General features: G+C 42.0%; 1 protein-coding gene across 1 annotated transcript; it reads right to left on the bottom strand.

Moving 5' to 3' along the window:
* Positions 1-1,981: 1,981 nt before the first annotated feature.
* LOC120656052 lies at positions 1,982-15,057 on the bottom strand. Its single transcript, XM_039934042.1, has 18 exons — positions 14,875-15,057; positions 10,890-14,755; positions 10,603-10,807; positions 9,132-9,271; positions 8,920-8,999; positions 8,438-8,569; positions 8,239-8,355; positions 8,017-8,109; positions 7,557-7,634; positions 7,225-7,281; positions 6,365-7,031; positions 6,225-6,280; positions 5,358-5,434; positions 5,201-5,283; positions 5,041-5,120; positions 4,543-4,622; positions 4,009-4,054; positions 1,982-3,101 (listed from the first exon to the last, which is right to left on the bottom strand). The coding sequence occupies exons 2-18, from the start codon at positions 14,632-14,634 to the stop codon at positions 2,301-2,303; spliced, it is 6,537 nt and encodes a 2,178-aa protein (XP_039789976.1). The 5' UTR covers positions 14,635-14,755; positions 14,875-15,057; the 3' UTR covers positions 1,982-2,300.
* Positions 15,058-18,893: the final 3,836 nt, after the last annotated feature.

Raw genomic sequence — 18,893 nt, 5'->3', positions numbered from 1 at the left:
TGTGGTACATACATCTTCACTAGTAACGATAAAAAAAATAGCAAGAAAAATGCTGTATCCAGACATAACCCAGACATCAAGTAAAAGTCATCTCACCAAGCTATAAGCACTTCCAAGAACCAACACGAGGGAGGTGTCACCATTCACATAACCAACCATATATCCCAGGTAACAATTGTCCGAATTCTTTAGCATAGCTGTTTAAAATTCCAACACTACAACATGAGAAATTAGCAAATTTGGGCAGATATCACCAAATAACACCTAGAAATCATGCACGAGGAATATTTTTCTTTTTGAAGGTAGCCAGGAGCACTAGCTTGTCATGTAAGATTTTGAACACCCACTAGTTTTTCATGTAAGATTTTGAACACCCACGTTGATTGCACACACATCGAGACTTACGCACACTGCCACACACATGCACACACATTATGTAAGATTTTGGGCACACACGTTTATCGGACTCAACGTAGACAAGACTACTTGATGTAGACGTGACTGCCTGAGGAGTCTCAAGACGATTCATACCGAGGCTTAGGCCCTGTTTAGTTTCCAAAAAAATTTCTACAGTACCTGACACATCGAATCTTCAAACACATGCATGAAACATTAAATACAGTTGAAAAAATAACTAATTGCACAGTTCAACTGTAAATGATGAGACGATTCTTTTAAGTCTAATTAGTTCATAATTGGACATTAATTGCCAAATAACAACGAAAGTGCTACAGTACTCAAATCCAAAAAAAATCACGAACTAAGCACGGTCTTACGCACACAGCCACACACACGGACACACGTCATGTAAAATTTTGGGTACCCATATTTACACATGTCATATAAGATTTCAGGAACCCATATTTATCAAACTCAACGTAAACAAGACTGCCTGAAGAGTCTCAGACCAGTCATACTAACTCACACCACCACACACGCATGCACCTCACTACCCAGGTGCGGGATGCCCCCCCCCCCCCCCCCCCCCCCCCCAGGCAGATTCAGCGACGCACTGATGTGTGGGACCATCCCCCGTGGGGCCCACACGTTACCTAATCTCGCCCCCCCCCCCCCCCACCCCCACCCCACACACACAGCAGGAGGAGGTGGAGTTAGAGCCTGTTTAGTTACAAAAAATTTTCACCCAAAAATTTTCACCTCCCCTTTAAACACATGTATAAAACACTAAATGTAATTAAATAATAAAACTAATTACACAGTTTGGATGTACACGACGAGACAAATTTTTTGAGCCTAATTAGTATATGATTAGCCATAAGTGCTACAGTATACCACATGTGCTAATGATGCGGTCAAAAGCCTCAAAAGATTCGTCTCGCGGTTTCCAAGTGAGTTCTAAAATTATTTTTTTAATTAGTGTTCGAAAAGTTCTCCCGACATCTGGTCAAACATTGATATGACACCCAAAAAAATTTTTGTTTGGAAACTAAACACCCCCTTACCAGTTACCACTGGGCCAGAGGCCAATCCGCGTACACCAGGAATATATAACACAACTGTGAGTTTAACAAATATAAATGTATTTTTTAAGAATGAAATCAGATTTAGATTCGGGACTTCTTACCTGCCATACCCCAATTTATGCTAGTTCATGTATACTTGACAGCACAATAATGCAGGATTGAGGGTCAGCTCTAGCTACAGCAGCAAAAGGACCAAGTGTTGTAAACTTGTAATGTAGAAGCAGCAGGCAGCCTCAAAATTAGTACCACTCCAAGAGATTGGACAGCTCAAAACGCTGACACTCCATGTACTGTGTACAAGATCCAAAAGAAAAAAAAGGACCTGCTTCCTATTCAGATGTAGGTCAACGGCAAAGGAAACAAACTACAACATAAACGTTTATACAGCCAACAGGGAACCTTACAGCAGAACTGCAATCGCAATGCTTAAAATACAAGGTGCAGCAGACAAATGAACAGGAAAAAATAAAGGGAGGAGACCAGATACAACAAAGAGATTTGTCGGTAAAATCAGTTCGCCTTTTCACCTGTAAAAAGATTAAATTAAATCAATTATTCCTATTGAGATTACACATTGGGAGAAGGAAACCAATGATAAAATTAATTAGTGACAAAGCTGCAATGGCAATGACCTATGTGCAGCATCTGCTCTACACCTACACAACGGACAGTTACACTCCCTGTTAAATAAACATCGTTAAAGGCTGAAACAGTTTCTGTTACACTTTGAGCAGGAGTCACCATGTATACGACGACTACTGGAGGTTTGAAAACTGTAGGACTGGGCCAATCGTTGCCCTGAATCCTAAATCACCGCTATTGAGATCTTGGAGGCTCAATTCTTTCAAATCTATGATGGTTGTTCGAAAATTTCCTTCCTTGATGATGGTATGGCCATTTTGGTCTTGGCCCATGCCGCCACGCCCTATGCACTCTTCCATCTCGGCCTGCTGTCCTTCCACAATTTCCAGAACTACTATGGTTTGCTGGGGATGTTCCATCAGGCTGAAACATATGTGATGATGAAGTGGAGGGACAAGGACTCCCCCGTGGGTAAGTAGGAAATGGTGGAAAAGGACTAAAAGGCACACCAGGTGCAACTTTCCATTTTTGGTGGCATTGGCCTCCTTCAGATTCAGGGGTTCCAAAGTGCTGACCAACAGGAACCACATGTGAAACACTCAAGCTAGGTTGGTTCCCCTCCATGCAAAGTCCTGGAGCAACCTCGCTGCCTATGGAAAGTTGTGAAGGCTGACACTCCTGTTTGGGCCCAAACCCGGGAGGCACATCATCATCTGCACCCTCTGTTGAACTCTCCATGTGATGGACATCATTATAACAGTTGTTTGTTCCCTGGTTCCTCTGCAACTTGTTTCTCACATCATATTTACCATGGCCAGAAAAAAACTTTTGGATTTTTAGTCCCACCATCTTATAGTGCTCATCAGGTTGATAATCCCAACGGCTCTTGCGTTTCCTCCTAGCAGAACTCCAGACCATATTAGTTCCCTGGATATCTTGTGCAAATGTGGATGTATGTGGATATTCTGTTGGTTCACTCCTTGCAGTATTATGAAGGATCCATCTATCACGAAATCTCCGAGCATTCTGTTGAACCTGTCGCAAGGAGTTATGCCAATTCATGAATTAATGATTGCAAAGCAGACAAAACTCGCATGAAATTCTTACAAGAAAACCAATAAAAAAATGTATATAGGGGCTACAAGAAACTGATGGATATGAGACGTAAACAGCAATTCTCACATAACTCCTGAGGGGGCCAAAACTTCTAAACCATAGACATGCTATTTCATGAAAGAACAGTGCTTCATACGTTATCACTGAATGTGAAACTATTTTAGGAATACAAACGTATAATCAGGTTTAAATCTGACTGCCCATGCCAATTGCCAATTATGGTAATCTGCCCATTTACACTATCCTCTTATAATGACTCTTTCATTTTGAAAATATCTCCAATGGTTGCCCATTTTTCCATGCATTTGTACAAAAATAACCATGCATTAAACTACCGAGAAGCAATATATAATTTTATATATACCAGGACTGAAGTGAAAACAAAAAAAAATCATTTACAGCTTAACAAAGAAGTAATATAACACCAATAGTTCCACAACAGAAGTTCAAAATGCGCATCCCTGTAATTCAGGCTATTAGTCTACATTGGCATTTCCACATTTAGTGGATGTTAAGTTTTCAGGTGCACTTAACTTCATCATAACTAACTTTTGCTCAAAATCGTGACTAACCACACTTGTATTCTTGACACACTTTCCTAGGTACTTGTTTGGTTTATTGCAAGAATTTTGGTATCTCACATGTTCAACCTACAGATCAAGACCCACTCTTTCTAGCTTGTCACAAAAGTGTGGTGGCTATTTTGGTTGTCAAAAGATATCTAGTTTCCACGCATAAGCTTTGCATTTGAAATCTAGCAAAGAAGTACACTACAAATGTATTTCCACAAAGCTGAAGGAATGCATTAGCATGGTATGTCCATTACCTGAAAGTCCTTATGTCTGACTAAGCTCAGCATCGAGTCTCTGAAGCTGCAGTGCAAGTTTCAAATGAAAGTTATAGAAAATGGAATCTCTTGATTAAATATTCAAAAGGATCAAAAGTAGGGGCTATTTCTAAAGCGCTGTTAAATTTCACTAAGCATGTCACTACACTGACAAAGGCTTAGTTTAGTAAGCAGTGAATAGGTAAAATCAACACAAAAAATTTAAAAATTGTCTCCCTATTGCATAAGAATAGAAAGTATTGACAAGGAAATTCTTTTTTTCTCCAAGGGAAGGATTGCATTTCATTTCTTTAATGAAACCCAATGCTGGTTCATGTCAAAAAGACATAACACAAACAAAACAGACAAAAAGGGAAGTTCATTTCGTTTATTTGAGGAAACCCAATGCTGGTTCAGGTCAAAAAGAAATAACAGAAACAGAACACAAAAGAAAATAATGGGACCTAGAAAACAAGTTGAATATGAAACTCTTCAATCAGTACCAAATACATAAGCAAGTTTAAATAACCTAACCTTTCGACTCCAGCACATCGAGGACCTCCATTTATGTGCTCAGATGTCAAAATTCCTTCCTGAGCTAGAAACTCCAGTACCTGAAGGCAGATGCCAATAATCATACACAAAGTACCACCAGGTTCTAGGGATATAGCCCTTATTATATTGTACTACCTCCAGTCAAAAATAAGTGCCAGTTTAGTTTACATACACTTAACCTGATTAAACTATGACCTTCTCTTCAGTTTCAGGGAACTTTTGAAAATGGTATCTCAAGATTTGTCTCCAAAAGTAAATTCAAAATATTACCTCGCTATGTTTTGCATTTATTTTATACTTAGTAATTCGTAGTGAATGTAGTGTCTTTGTAAGCATGTCATGTCACTATCAAAAACTACAATTATTTGAGAACGTAGGGAATAATGGAAAAATAATATGTCAACTGGAAACCATGCAACATGTGGATGCCACAGCTGATGATATGAGCACGGAAATTGTATGAGAAGAAGTGCAGACCTTGAGAAGCTTCCGTATAATAGGTATCCGGTAGAAGTCGATTCTATTCTGCTTCAATATATTATGAAGCATTTGGAATCCTTCCATAAAACAAAACAAAAGATTCTTAGTTGGTGACTTGATAACTTCCATAAAGCGAGTTGAAGGCAAGGAAATATACCATTCTTGTTGATGATATCCAACAGGACCGAACGTGATTTTGTTTTTAAAAGTGCATCGAGAATCAATGAAAGATCCCTCACACTGAAAGAGATTAAAAAAATTAGCATATTTAGGTGAGAGAAAAACTTGATACACGAGTCATCTGGTGAACAAACCTTTTAGATGTGCCCCCAGCACTGTCACCTTCTGCTGCAGTCACAACGAGAAGCTTCAAGTATCCTTTTGTAGCATCCTGCTCAAAATAAATACTATTTAGAACATAAAAATATAGAATAATAACTAATGTTTGCACTGCTGGATTAAATGATGCAACAAGAAATTCCATATTAGTGCTAGCATAAAACACGAGCCAATAAGAGACAGCCAAGTTAGTATACGCAGCTTTCATTTCATTAAGGGTGAGTTAGGCATTTGGGTAACACTAAAAAATTCTATCTACTGGAGGCAAACTCGCCTGCAGCGGCAAGAAAGTGCTCACCCAGCTGGGCGAGCTGAACACTCTCTCCCTTGATAGCAAGCTAGCAATTGATCAGAGAATGTGACCTTGACATACATTTACACCCAGGAACCAAACAAGAAAGCTTGCTAGGTTAGCGTAGCTAGGCAAGGTACATGAGGGATCCAAACAAACCCCTAGAGCAATCAAGATGCATTTCAAACCTAAGGACGTCTGGTTTTGCTAGAAATTCAAGTCCAAGTTGTTAAATAAATTATGTTCCTGAGCTTCTGTACACAAAAAAAAAGTATGAAACAATACAACTTGTGCACTATGTTCTTGAGCCATTGTACTCCACATATATGAGCACCACTAATCAAAGTCCTAATCTTAGAATAGCAGGCTAGTCCAAACTTTCATGACATGGTGTCAGATCTAACTGTATAGTTTTTTTTTTTTTTTGTCCAGCATATGGAGATTGCATCGTAATTAGAATTGCCAACAAAACTTTTAACTAAAATATCATTTGCTAAAAGCAGGTAAAATAGATTATGTACAATTTATGGGTATAATCATGGTTTCATACCTTTCGTTTGCTGATACCTCCGTTCTCATCCAGAAGGTTGTTCAGTCTCCCTTCAACTAACATATATCAAGGAGAGAACATTAAGACTCACATTTTTAGCCAGAGTAGGGAGAGAAAAGCATGGGGCAGAATAGTATTACCTCCCAAGATGTGCTCATTGTCAATTGGAGTTGATGATTGTGGTTTCACATTTCTATGTTGTTTTAAGTTGTTTCTCTTATTAGTATTGAAACCAGGTACCAGATTGCTCCTGAAATCAGAACTAGGTGTCGATCCATCTGTCACATTTGGAGCCTTTGATCCTTCAACTGAATTTGCAGTCTTTTGCAAAAGATCTGATGACAGAGGACCATGTACTGGGAACTGCTGCAAAGAACTTTCAAATGTTCGTGACACATGCACAGGTGTGCGGATGACATCTTCGTCTTCCTGGGGGCTCCATGCTTCCAAGGAATTTTGGGGCTCGCAAGTTTCAGTTACTGTTCCTCCAGTTTGCTCAAGGGGTTCTAACTCTGCTTTTGCAGCTGAGCAATCATGTAAATCTTCCCCTTGAATAGAAAATTCAGGTTCTGCAATATTTTGAAGACTGCCATCAGAATCAGACCCATTTGCTCCCATCAACTCCTCAGGATCTTTGTCAGGAACCATTTGTTCAAAATGTCCTGCTTCTGCATCATCTTGGGTGACAGTATCAACTGATATGTCTCCACCAATGTAACCCCGACATTTGGCAGTACCGCAAAAGCATTTTTGAGGAGCAGCACCAGATACACGAACATAGTTGTAATCAAATGTCAATTCTTCACCCTATATGAAAAAAAAAAAACATACCCATTACATGCTGTGACAGCTGCCAAGCAATATACTCACTACGACCATTCACTGATTCAAATTCGATATTAAATAAAGCAAACCAACCCACACTCTTTCCACTATATGAACTAGGTCAAATACGAACAAAATGTCCAGTTTATGGGAATGTGATGATTTCTAGCCTTACCTTCTTGATGTTCCTCATAGCAAATATTCCAATGCAGACTTCTCCATTGACCATCCACTATCAAAAAAAAAAGAACACAACTTAGCAAACTCAGAGTGAGACTCTTGATAACCATCAACAACCGAGTATATTTTTATTTTGGTCCAAAGTTTCAGCCAATAAGGGCAGTGTTTAGAAGTGCAGCTGCAGCAGCCAAGCACTCTATTTTTCAGGGCAGAGCAGGAAATGTGCAGCTGCAGCCACAAGAAGCTGTTCCGAACAGGCTTAAGGATTAAATGGCAAGAATCATAGTAAACTATACAGATACAAAAATCAGTGAAATAGAAGTCAACCTTTTCTGTGCGACAGTTAGGGCTGCAACTATGATTGATGAATCGGCCCAAGTTCCCCTTAGTGCAAGCATCTATTACCTGGAAGAATTCAAACGACAAGGTTAAAAGAAAAAAAGGCCAACAGAATTCATCCGGGCGTATCAACATCAAAATGGATGGCTCAAGAAAAGTGGGTGCCACATAAAGTAAACACCATATACTAGAGAAAGTGGGTGCCACATAAAGTAAACACCATATACTAGAGAAAGTGGGTGCCACATAAAGTAAACACCATATACTAGAGAAAGTGGGTGACACATAAAGTAAACACCATACACTAGAAAAGTATACAAATTTTAGACCAAAATAGGACTTGCAGTAAGAAATGCAGGTAGTAAAACTTAAAGCAATATTGAATAAAACAGTAAATCTGAAGAAAATAAGAAATAGCTAATGGACAAAATGTAAAATCAGAAAGTACCTCGCCACCATTTAAGGCCATGAAGTAGAAATGTTTCTGGCCTTTGGAAGCATAATATCTTTGGCGGGATTCATGAGACATTATGTCAAGGACCTGAGAGAACATTACAGTACAGAGTCAAAAGAACTCATAGTCATGATTAACTATCATCGCACTAACAATGATAAAGCTTTTGAAAGTCGGATTGTGTAAACAGGGGAAAATAACAGACAGCAATATTACCTCTCCAACATATTCAATAAGAAACCTTCCTTCAGTAACATCTTCCTGCAACTGCAGTCCATAACCTTTCTTGCCAGAATGGAACCATCGCAGTTTTGCATAGCTGCGTCGCTGAAACTGTTTTCAAAGATTTTACTGTCAAAACCAATGTAGCATGGAAAACATAAAATTTATTAAGTGCAGCCAAGAAAGCAATAACCTTCTGATTAGAACATTGTTCTCCACATGGACATGTACGCTTGACACATTCAATGTTGAGCATCCTGTTCAAGCAACCATCTCCACAACCCAGTCGACCATCTTGAGGAGGCTTGCAATTGCACACCATGCTCTGATCATAATAATTAATGAAAAACATAAGTTTGATTTGACACGGTTCACAAAAATGAGATTAGGATTTGCTGGTAGTGGATGGTTAAAATATTCCTGCAACTATAAAGTGTGTGAGACACATTCAAATTGTCAACAGTACAAATATTTGTGTTTTATGCACTTTGTAAGTAAATTTTCCCAATCTATCCTGCAAATGGGCATATGAACAAGAATCTATAGTAACCTTTTAAACTACTAACTGTCCTAAATCCCGCAATCTATGATTAAAGGAAGCTACATGTCCATAACAGAAAAAAAAAGCTGAAAAATAAGTTAAATCAAGGGGGCAAATAGATGGACAGCACCAACCTCATCAATGGATTGTGTCCTGCGTTGCCGACGCAGAAACCAGTTTGACCTAATAGACGTCCAGGATGGTGCTTTGCAAGCTACTCAACAACAACATGCAAAAGTTTGTAACAAAATCAGATATGATTGATAACAAATAAGGAATTATCATACATTGTACTAAACAAAAAATTATACCGAACAAAATAAAAAGAATGCGGAGGTTTCAAAACCTTTGGAGTTGGATCTGTCATCATCTGCTTCATCAGCCGAAGCATCCGAAAGGTCGAGTTCTGCATTGATCTCAGCATTTGTCTTTTCTTGTGGAATAGAACAGTTAGCAAATGCCTTGTCTTCATTGTCCTTACAAGTCCTTCATAGTAAAAACAAAAAAAGGGGGTGTCAATCAGATGTATAAAATAATCAACGGATGAGCAGCAATATATTATATATACAAAATGAGTGTCCAGCACATGAATGAATGGAATAAATCAAGATACAAGAATAGAAGGAACTTGCGGAAGATCTAAAGTAGAGATTTGCACAGAGTGGTAGTAACACATATTAGGTTGTGGGATTTCCAAATCCTTACACTAGTAGTTTTCCTTGCTACAAAAGATGAATGCAAATCCATACTTGAATCAAGCAAGCTGTGGGATTAATATCTCAAATATATGTCTGAAGATGCAGTAGGCACGCAGCAAAAGCGAGAACATAGATGATGAAGACACGGAGGTGAACATGGTGCAACTTCCAAGAAAATTACAAAGCTACGATCGCCAATGACTATCCTTGACATGTGTATCATACACACTCTAGTCAAGAAACAGATGATGTATGCAACTTGACCTGGTTGGGCCAGCCCATCAACCTATCCTAGTTCTTTTGCTTTACCAGATGTTTACAAAGTGAACAACCTATTGATAAAGCTGATGGCATGTTTTCTAAAGGCGCATCTGTAATAAAACCGAACTGCTGAGAAAATGGAACATATTCAGACTAATGTCTACACCAAACTTGTAAAACTAAAACCACCTAGGACAGTTCTCATACTGAATCATCTAATCAAGAGAAGGACGTGTTTGACAGAGAGTCAAAGACAATGGCACATCTTATGATGATGTGCCAGTAAGAATTATAAAAAATTAGTAAAATGCAGGTTCCAGGCTTATTTCTTTGGATTGACCCATCTGAAACCAAACCGAAACCAGGAGGGTGTAGCTCTCTTTGGAACAGGTTTTATGATTGAGATGGCATTATCCGCTCCGCGGCTGGGATAGAACCCACAAGTACACAAAGTGTAGTATCTACATGGAGCAACAATTGAATTGTTCAAGAAGTGTAGAGCCTATGTGGAATAACAATTTGAATAAAAGTATACCCGACATACAAGGAGCAATTTTGCTTCTCCAGAAAATGCAGTCAGATGTTACTGAGCAAAAGTTGACACAACTTGAAAGGTCAAATTGGCATGTCCACATTGTAAAACAGAAAAAAAAATGTAGTGATCCGTGTGGTTAGGATTAGTTTTCCTATTTTTAGTCAGTAATTTTGGATTATCCTCCCAGAAACCAAAATAATATAAGAGAACTTTTTTCCCAAATGGACCACAACGACCGAATGAAGAGTGCACCCAATTAGAATAGCAGGCTAGTACAACCATTAAGAGTTGATAGCTAAGATAACAGGAAGGAAAGTTATTACCATCTTGTTTCTCCAATGACATCAACAAGTTCAGCAGGTATGCAGCGCCACTTTTGGCAATCATCACAACACACCCATGCAGCACGTGGTGGTGGTGGTGGTGGTACAGATGCACCATCCGTTTTGCATGCAACATTTCCAGGTAAATCAGTAGATATGGCACTACAGTTCTTGGGTGCAAATTCGGTGGCAGGACCAAGATTACCTATGTAGAATGAGAATATAAATTACATGATATATGTTATGGAAAAGAAAAAAATGATAATCACAAAGAAAATGAGACGCACTCTGTTCATTCATACAGGATGCTGCCAGATCAGATGAAGGCAAATTTAAAATACCATGATCAAAGGAAGTGTCATCTGCTATATTTTTCTTGTTGCTTTTTTCTTTCTTATGTGGATCCTGAACCTTTCCCTTCTTCTTTCCTGCATTAGCATCTTTTTTCTTGCGTCTTGGTGATTTCATACTGTCAAATACACTCCCTCTGCCACCATTCATTACAGAGTGACTTCCAATGCTATCATGTTCATAAATAGCATGATCCTGTGTGCCAGAAGTTAGGGCTTCAAAACAAGAACTAAACTCTGGAGGCCTTGTGCAGAGAATCGACTCGGATGGATCAGGAGAAATTGAATCGCTAGAAAATGGCCTATGTTTTGAAGCTTCAGATGGAGAAATTTTGGTGGAACTTATACCATTCTTTCTTTTCCCTTTAGATCCATCTTTATTTTTGCAACCTGGCTTTCTGACAATTCTGATTTTCCTCACTGCATTAGACTTCTGTAAAGCTTGCGCTTTTCCTTCACCAACATCATTGTTAACCATGGTATGAGATGGATCGATCTCTTCCTTTCTGGTGTCTTCATGCAAAGTGATTTCAGCTTGCTGCTCCAAGTTCATCAATGATAATAAAGCTTGTTCATTTCCAAAGTTGGAAGTAGATGAAACGGATGGATGATAGCCACCAACATTCAGTGCACCAGTATTGGTTGAGTTTTCATGTAACATAACATCATGGCTTGCAGATGCATTACCTTCACATGTAACAGAAGCCACCTCCAAAACAGAATCCGGTGAAAATTCAACATGCAGCATGGCACTGCCATTGGCATTGGTCAAAGAAGGTTCAGAAGTTGAAAGCTTAGCACACTCTCCATGGACATTTGCAGCACATGTTTCTTTAATAGAACTCACCAAGGCCCTTTCCAACTGCTGCGCATCAATCTGGATACATGTTGATTTCACTGTACAATAACTGTCAGTAGACTCTGTAGTATTGCTTGTACTATCAAAAATATTGATTGATGTATCAGAAGACAACTTTGGAATGTTTTGTCTGTGACTTTGCAAAGAGACATCAGTATCAGCCACAGTTGAACAGGCTGGTTGCTTGTTCAATTCACTAGCTGCATGCCCTATATCCACCACAGTTGATAAGGTCGATTGCCCATTCAATTCACTAGCTGCATACCCTGCAGCAGACATTGAAGAGAATTTACTCTTTGAAGATCTTGAACTTCGACTTCTCCGAATACTTGGCTGACTTTTCTGATCAGATCTGTTATCTGATCTTCCTTTATCCAAGCAAGTTGGATGAGGATTAGAAGTCGACAGCCGACAGCTTTGGCAGAAACCATCTAATAGCTCTTTTAGACTGCCCCAAGTAGATGGTTTTGGTGGCCTTTTCATGCCACTTCTTCCCTTAGAGATTTTGTTTGGGAACAGACTCGTGGTGCTTTGCTGCAATGAGCTCGCAACATCAACCTTTTTAGGTTTGCACGTGCTGCTGCTTGCTTGGTTCATTTGATTAGGCCTCCCAGAATCTCTTCTTGCTGAAGCTGCTCTTTTTGGATTCCTACGTCTGAACACGTTTAATGCTGTCAGCTTTTGACTTTGTAATTCTCCATCATTAGCATTGCTGACAAAATCAACGGAACAGTCATCAGCACAATTACTGGCATTTAGCCCTTGGTCCAAATGGCCAGATCTACCAACAGCAGAATCTTGATGACCCAGGCATAGAGCAGATGATTCCTTGCCACTACAACAAGGTTCATCATCACAGGGTTGGTTATATGAAGAAACACACGGGTTTCCCTCTGGGGATAGTCCAGAGGTTCCATATTTCAGAGGGGTATGTTGCAACTCTTTATCAGCATGAGGGCCAGAATGCTGATTCTCATCACCGTATTCACACAACGACATGTCCCCTCCAAGTGAATCACAAACCAATTTTCCAAAGCCTGCACTATTTTCAGATGTATCAACAGCCTGGCCAGCCTCCCCATCTAAAGGAACATCAATGGAGCTCCCATAAACAGAAGGAACTGATGTTTCATCAACTTGGCAGGAGGCTACTGAATTGATATTTGGCAAGAAGCCAGCCTTTTCCAGCTCATGATTAGCACCAGTCATCAATGGCAGGCCATCAGCACCACATTGCAATTTCTCAGAGTGATGTTTCCCCAGATCTGACAAGTCACCATTGTCATGGGCCGCTTCCATACAATCTGTAGGCATATCCTCTTCACTTGTGTTTACCTTCCTTCTGGAAAACCGGCGCTCATCTTCAGGAGCCTCCTTGTGAAATGCACTCTCACAAGAAAATGTACCACATAATTCTGCACTGCAAGCCATTTTTACCATGCACCTATGTTCAGGTAATTCACTAATCCGACCAGTATTGCCATCTAAAGAAACAGCAGGACTATGCCCTGAAATTGAAGGAACTGAATCTTCGTGCAAGGTCCAAGAGCTATTTGACAAAACATCCTTTTCGAGATCACGGTTAGCATTTCTCTTCAAACATACGGCACCCATGCTGCATGGCAAAATGTCACGATTTACCAAATCTGGCAAGCCCTCATTACCACAATGTGGTTCCTCGTAACATGTTTGTGAATCAACCACAACACCACACAAAACACCTCTCCCACCTGCCAAAACGCCCTGCTGACATGGACTTCCCGCTGTTGCCATGTCCACCGTGTCATACATGCATCTAGAATCAATGAACTGAGATCCTTTACCTCCAGTAGCACATAAACCGTTATTCCACATCCCTCCATCGGACACGTGGCACATCATTGAATCACCAGATACTCCACCAAACTGACCTGTCTTTCTATCTAAAGGAAGATTAATGCCACCTGAAATAGAAGGAACTGAATCTTCATGCGCTGTCCTGGAGACCATGGCTTCATTATCTGGCATCAAAGCATCCGGTTGTAGCTCATCATTAGCATCCGTGATGACTCCTATGCCATTAACAGCACATGGCTCTTGCTCACTACCACGATTCGTTGATGGCTTGGAGACCACAGCTTCATTATCTGGCATCAAAGCATCATGTTGTAGTTCATCATTAGCATCCGTGATGGATACTGAGCCATCAACGGCACATGGCTGTAGCTCGCTACCACGACTCGTTGAACCCAACAAGCCAGCATGATCGCATTCTGCTTCATCGCAAGCAATCCGTAAATCTTCTAGAGTTGCATTTACTCCCTGCACCTCACCAACCCAGTCACCTCCGTTACCCACGAAACCCTCCTGCTCAAACTGGCTCCCCTCTGTCGTTTCCTCCGACATGCCATACACGCATCCGGTATCCTTGGGGGCACATAACGTCTTATGCGGCAACCTGCCATTGGCCTCATGACACGTCTGCAAACCGCCAGGTTCAGCGGAACTCTGCGACGCGGGAGCCAAACTACCTCCCTTCTCTACCTCCACGTCCACGTCCTTCTGTTCCAAACTAGAACCCTTCCCCTGGCCTATCTGAAGCTTTCTCCCTTCAATCGAGGCAGGAACAGCCTCGACAGGAGCCACCAATCCAACAGCAAAATGGCCCCCTATCTCCTGGTCTGCCTCCGCGGGCAATCTAGCCTCCGGGGCGCCGCATACCTCCGCGGCGGTGGCTGGTTCAGGCGCGGCTGCCGCAGACAGAGCGTCCTCCGCTCCCAGCAGCCGCGCGGCGTCAGCAGCATGATCCTCCGGCCCGCGCGCACCCGCGCCGGACTCCTCCATTGCGGCAGGAGGTCAGCGGGGGGCCGTACGGATCGAGACCATCCAATGCCCGCGCGCGCGCCCCTCCTCCTCCCGCCGCCGCCGCGCCCGATCACGCCGAGGCCAAGGGCCCTCCAAAACCCTAGAATTCCAGCCGCCGGGGGCCGAGAGCACGGGCACAAAAGTCAATCAGAATTCCGCGAACAAACGGGCACCGCCCCCCAACCCTTACCAACGGAAAAAAAAAACAGAGACACGAACCTCGGGGACCCGCGTGGCGGCGGTCGAATGCCTGCCGAGCGGCGGCCGTCGGCGGCGGCTCCCGTCGGGCTCCGGCGGCTGGCGGGGCGCGGGAGGAGGCCGCGGCGCCGGGGTCGGGGTCGCCGCGGGTCGGCGGTCGTCTCGTCGACCGCGTTGGGAAGAGGGGCGGGCGACGGAGGCGGATAGGGGAGGGAGAGGAGAGGAGGCGAAGTATATATTATTATTTCTGGGGGAGAGAAAATAATGAGGGGAAAATAAATAAATAAAACAGGGAAGGAGGAAGCGAGTGGAAAAGGTCTCGCCTCCTCCGTTTGGTTTCGCTTCGAGTTCGTGTTTGCGAGGCAGGAAGTGGACGATGATGATGAGACGGCGCTGCCAAGGCGTTGGAAACCCGGGTTTTGTTCGATTTTCTTTGAGCAAAAAAAAAGATGACATCCGCGTGGGTATCTATGGGTTTCAGCGCGACAGAAAAAGGCTAGAGATATTATTATCCTAATCCGGGGCCTCGGATTTAAAAGCACGTGACCGTTGTTTGTACTAGTACTTGCATGTTTTTTTTTACTTTCTCGAGATTAAAAAAAACTCTAGCGACGGTCACAGCGGTGATGATGGTGCGACGGTTGTTGCACGGTGAAAGTTGCACCAGTGTGCAGGAGTATTTTCAATGGAGTTGCACGTGACCGCCGTACGCAGATGCGGCTGTATGTAACGGTATTCATTGATTCTGAATTTGAACAGCCTTCGCATTCGTTCAGATTTCAGAACTGTGCAGCAGTTTGTATTCCGAAGCGATTTGAAGTGTGAAAGGGAAGTTGGCAAGAAACGTGACGAATCGTCGCGCGGCAGTTGCGAGCCTAGCGGCCGGTAGTAGCCATGGGAGACACGGAGTGCTAGACCGGAGGGGGGGCGGTTGGTGGCAATCATCCCGGCTCATCCCCGACTTGATCTGCGGTTCTGCCATGTCGGGACGAACGGGCCGCACCCTCGCTCCGGATAGGTGCCAAGGAGACGTCACGTCGTGAAGCCCTTAATTTATTCGCGAAAAAGAAACCTTTAATTATCATCCACTACCAAGCAACAAAAAGAGCAAAGAAAAAATGTCCCCAACTGAAACTGGCAAACTGCGTCATCGGCCCGTCACCGTAGGGGAGGGCGGAAGGGCCCACCGCAACACGCTCGCGCCGTGTCAGACTGTGACGGATTTCTTAATGGAAAACGGTAAACGGGTGCAAGTTCTTTATCCCAACTGCTGCACGGTACACACTACACACCCGTTGGGAGCGAACGGCGCGTTCGTAGACTGTAACAACGTGGAACCGGAGGGACGGTACTGCAAAAAGGGGCATCAGAGCAACTCTAACAGATTAATCTCCCCTTTCTCCTTTTCACTTTTTCTCAATATAGGGATTGATGTTGAAAAAATCTACTCCAGCAGGTTGATTTTTTATCTCTCTTTCTTTTTATTTTTTCTCAATCTCCAATAATTTCTCTCCAATCCCCAATAGAAATGGGAGAAATCACATCTCCTTTTTCCATATAGAAAGGGGGGAAATCAATCTGCTGGAGCACTTCTTTCATATATGTTGAAATTGAAAAAAAATTACCTATACCGTGAAAAAGAGGAAAAATGAAGATCAACTATTGGAGTTGCACCGCCGCCGAAATATCTCCTGCGCCACGCGCACGGCACCCGCGACGGCGACGCCGGCTGACAGGTGGAGGAGGCGTGGGCGGCGATGGCACACGGGGCCCGGAAGTCAGTTACCATGCGGGGGGCCACTGGGCCAGGCCGGCCTGCGTGGGTCCCTTCATCTGGTGGGGGGAGGAAGACTGGAAGAGGACTGACCGGGGGGCAGCGACCGGCGAGCCGGAAGGAGAGGAACGCGGCGTCGCGCGACGTGACGTTTTCCCCCCTGCGCGGATGCGGGGTTGGTTCGTGCTCTTTTTCTTTTTTTACCTTTTCGTTTTCTATTGACGTGATGCCGTGCGCCGCGTGGAGGTGCGGGCAGAAATGGTTCGAGGCATCCATCCTGTCACGTCGCGAAGAAATTTGTACTGCAACGGCATGACTAACGGAGCACTAGGCTCTAGAGGTGCTCTCCTCCGTCCTCCCTGTTTAGATGTTAGTATTACTTCTTTTGACTAATCCTAGGGACTAGTATTTTGATCACGTCCTCCTCTCAGTGTACCGTACCGCAGATAGTCAAACTGTCGCCACCTCCACTGGATTACTCCCAAAGTTTGTTTTACACGTACTCCCTCCGGTTGATAAAACGAGATGTTTTGGATAGAAAAAAAAAAACATCTAGCTTTTCTGCTTGTTTTGCTTATCTGAACGACAACTAATATTCACCGGAGGTAGCTGTTATTTTAAAGATCCAAACACTGAATTTTTGAATTTTAAAATTAGTCTGAAATGGTATAGATCTTATTATATAAAAGGAAAAAGTCTGAATTATACCTTCGAATTATCACAAAAGTTCGATTTTCAACCTTCAACTACAAAAAATAATAACATAGGACATCCAACTATCAAGACCCGGCAAATTTGACCATTACGTAGTTTCCAAGGTGATTTTGTATTTTCTTAAAAATAAAAAAATAATTAGATCTAAAACTCAAATCTAATTCATTTTATATCAGAAAAATATGAAACTAGTATAAATTTTTTTCTTAACATATAACCTTTAATCCACAGAACTGAACTCTACAATCCATGAAAAACAATATACATTTTTAAACTTTTAATAGAACTAGTCCATACAATCCATAAACAATAATATATATTTTTAAAATACTCTAGAGTTGTGATACCTTAACCACTATCCGTACCCAAATCCATACCCTATTTGGGGAGGGTATAGGTTTACATATATCTATGGGTATGGACCCATTTAACTATATTCTCGTTCAGATGCCAGAGAGGCTTGTGATGATCTTAAGCTCTTGGCATCTGCGAGTTTGCACCTAATGAAGTTGAGTTGAGGGAGTTTTGCGGTGATTGAGTGGTGCCTAGTGTTGGAGGCTTCGAGCAACGTCTTGGTATTTTATCACGTGTTAAGTGGTGCGGTGCTTGTTTTATTGATGAGTTGCTTGATGTTGAGTTGTCGTTTTTTCTCTTTTGTTGAATTGCTCAATTTGAGATTCCATCTTCTTTTTAATATAATCAGCATCTCTACTACCTGGTTCATTAAAAAAAACATCAATGCCAGAAGTGATCTCCTTGCGCTCCACTGCGAGCATGGCCGAGGGCCACCTTCTCGCACTTGCCTGGTCACTAGCCATGCTGCTACTCCGTTAATTCTTGATTATTGTGGAAGCAGTCTGATATGTTTACCCATTGGTTACCCATACCGACTTTGGCGTTACCTTTGTGATTTGAGGATGGATAATTTGGATACGGGTGATTACTTTGCATGTTACGGTGTACGGGTGACCCTGTTTGCTACCCAACGGCATCATTTATCTAGCTGGTTAAGCTCACCATCTCACTCCCTCTGTCACAAAAAATAAGTGTACTTCTAGAATTTACATACAAAGATGAATGCTAGTGGAAAATTAGATGTATACCCAATAAGATGTGATCATGACATCTTGGGAGCAGAGAAAGTAGAAAAAATAACTAGAATTAGGTTGTTCCATTCAAATATGTACATTTATGTTAGAATAATTTTAAACTTTAGAATAATTTTAAACATGAATTCATTTTATAATTTTAAACTTTGGACGTAGGGAGTACGTTGAGAAAGCCCGTGGCAGTCCTGTCCAGCAAGTCAAATAAACGGGGGCTCCCTTTCTTATCGACCGCTGTGCCGTCCAGTCCGGATGCAGCCGCTCCACCTCCACTGAGGCACTGTTTAGTTACCACCTCGTAAATGCAAAAACATAAAATTTTACGAAGGAATTTTGCTAATTTGAAGTATTAAATGAAGTCTATTTACAAAACTTTTTACATGGATGGGCTGTAAATCACGAGACGAATCTAACGAACCTACTTAATCCATAATTGCAACAGTAAT

The sequence above is a fragment of the Panicum virgatum genome, chromosome 1N (assembly GCF_016808335.1).
Source record: "Panicum virgatum strain AP13 chromosome 1N, P.virgatum_v5, whole genome shotgun sequence".
NCBI lineage: Eukaryota > Viridiplantae > Streptophyta > Magnoliopsida > Poales > Poaceae > Panicum > Panicum virgatum.
This window is presented reverse-complemented; position numbering and strand designations above follow the sequence as displayed.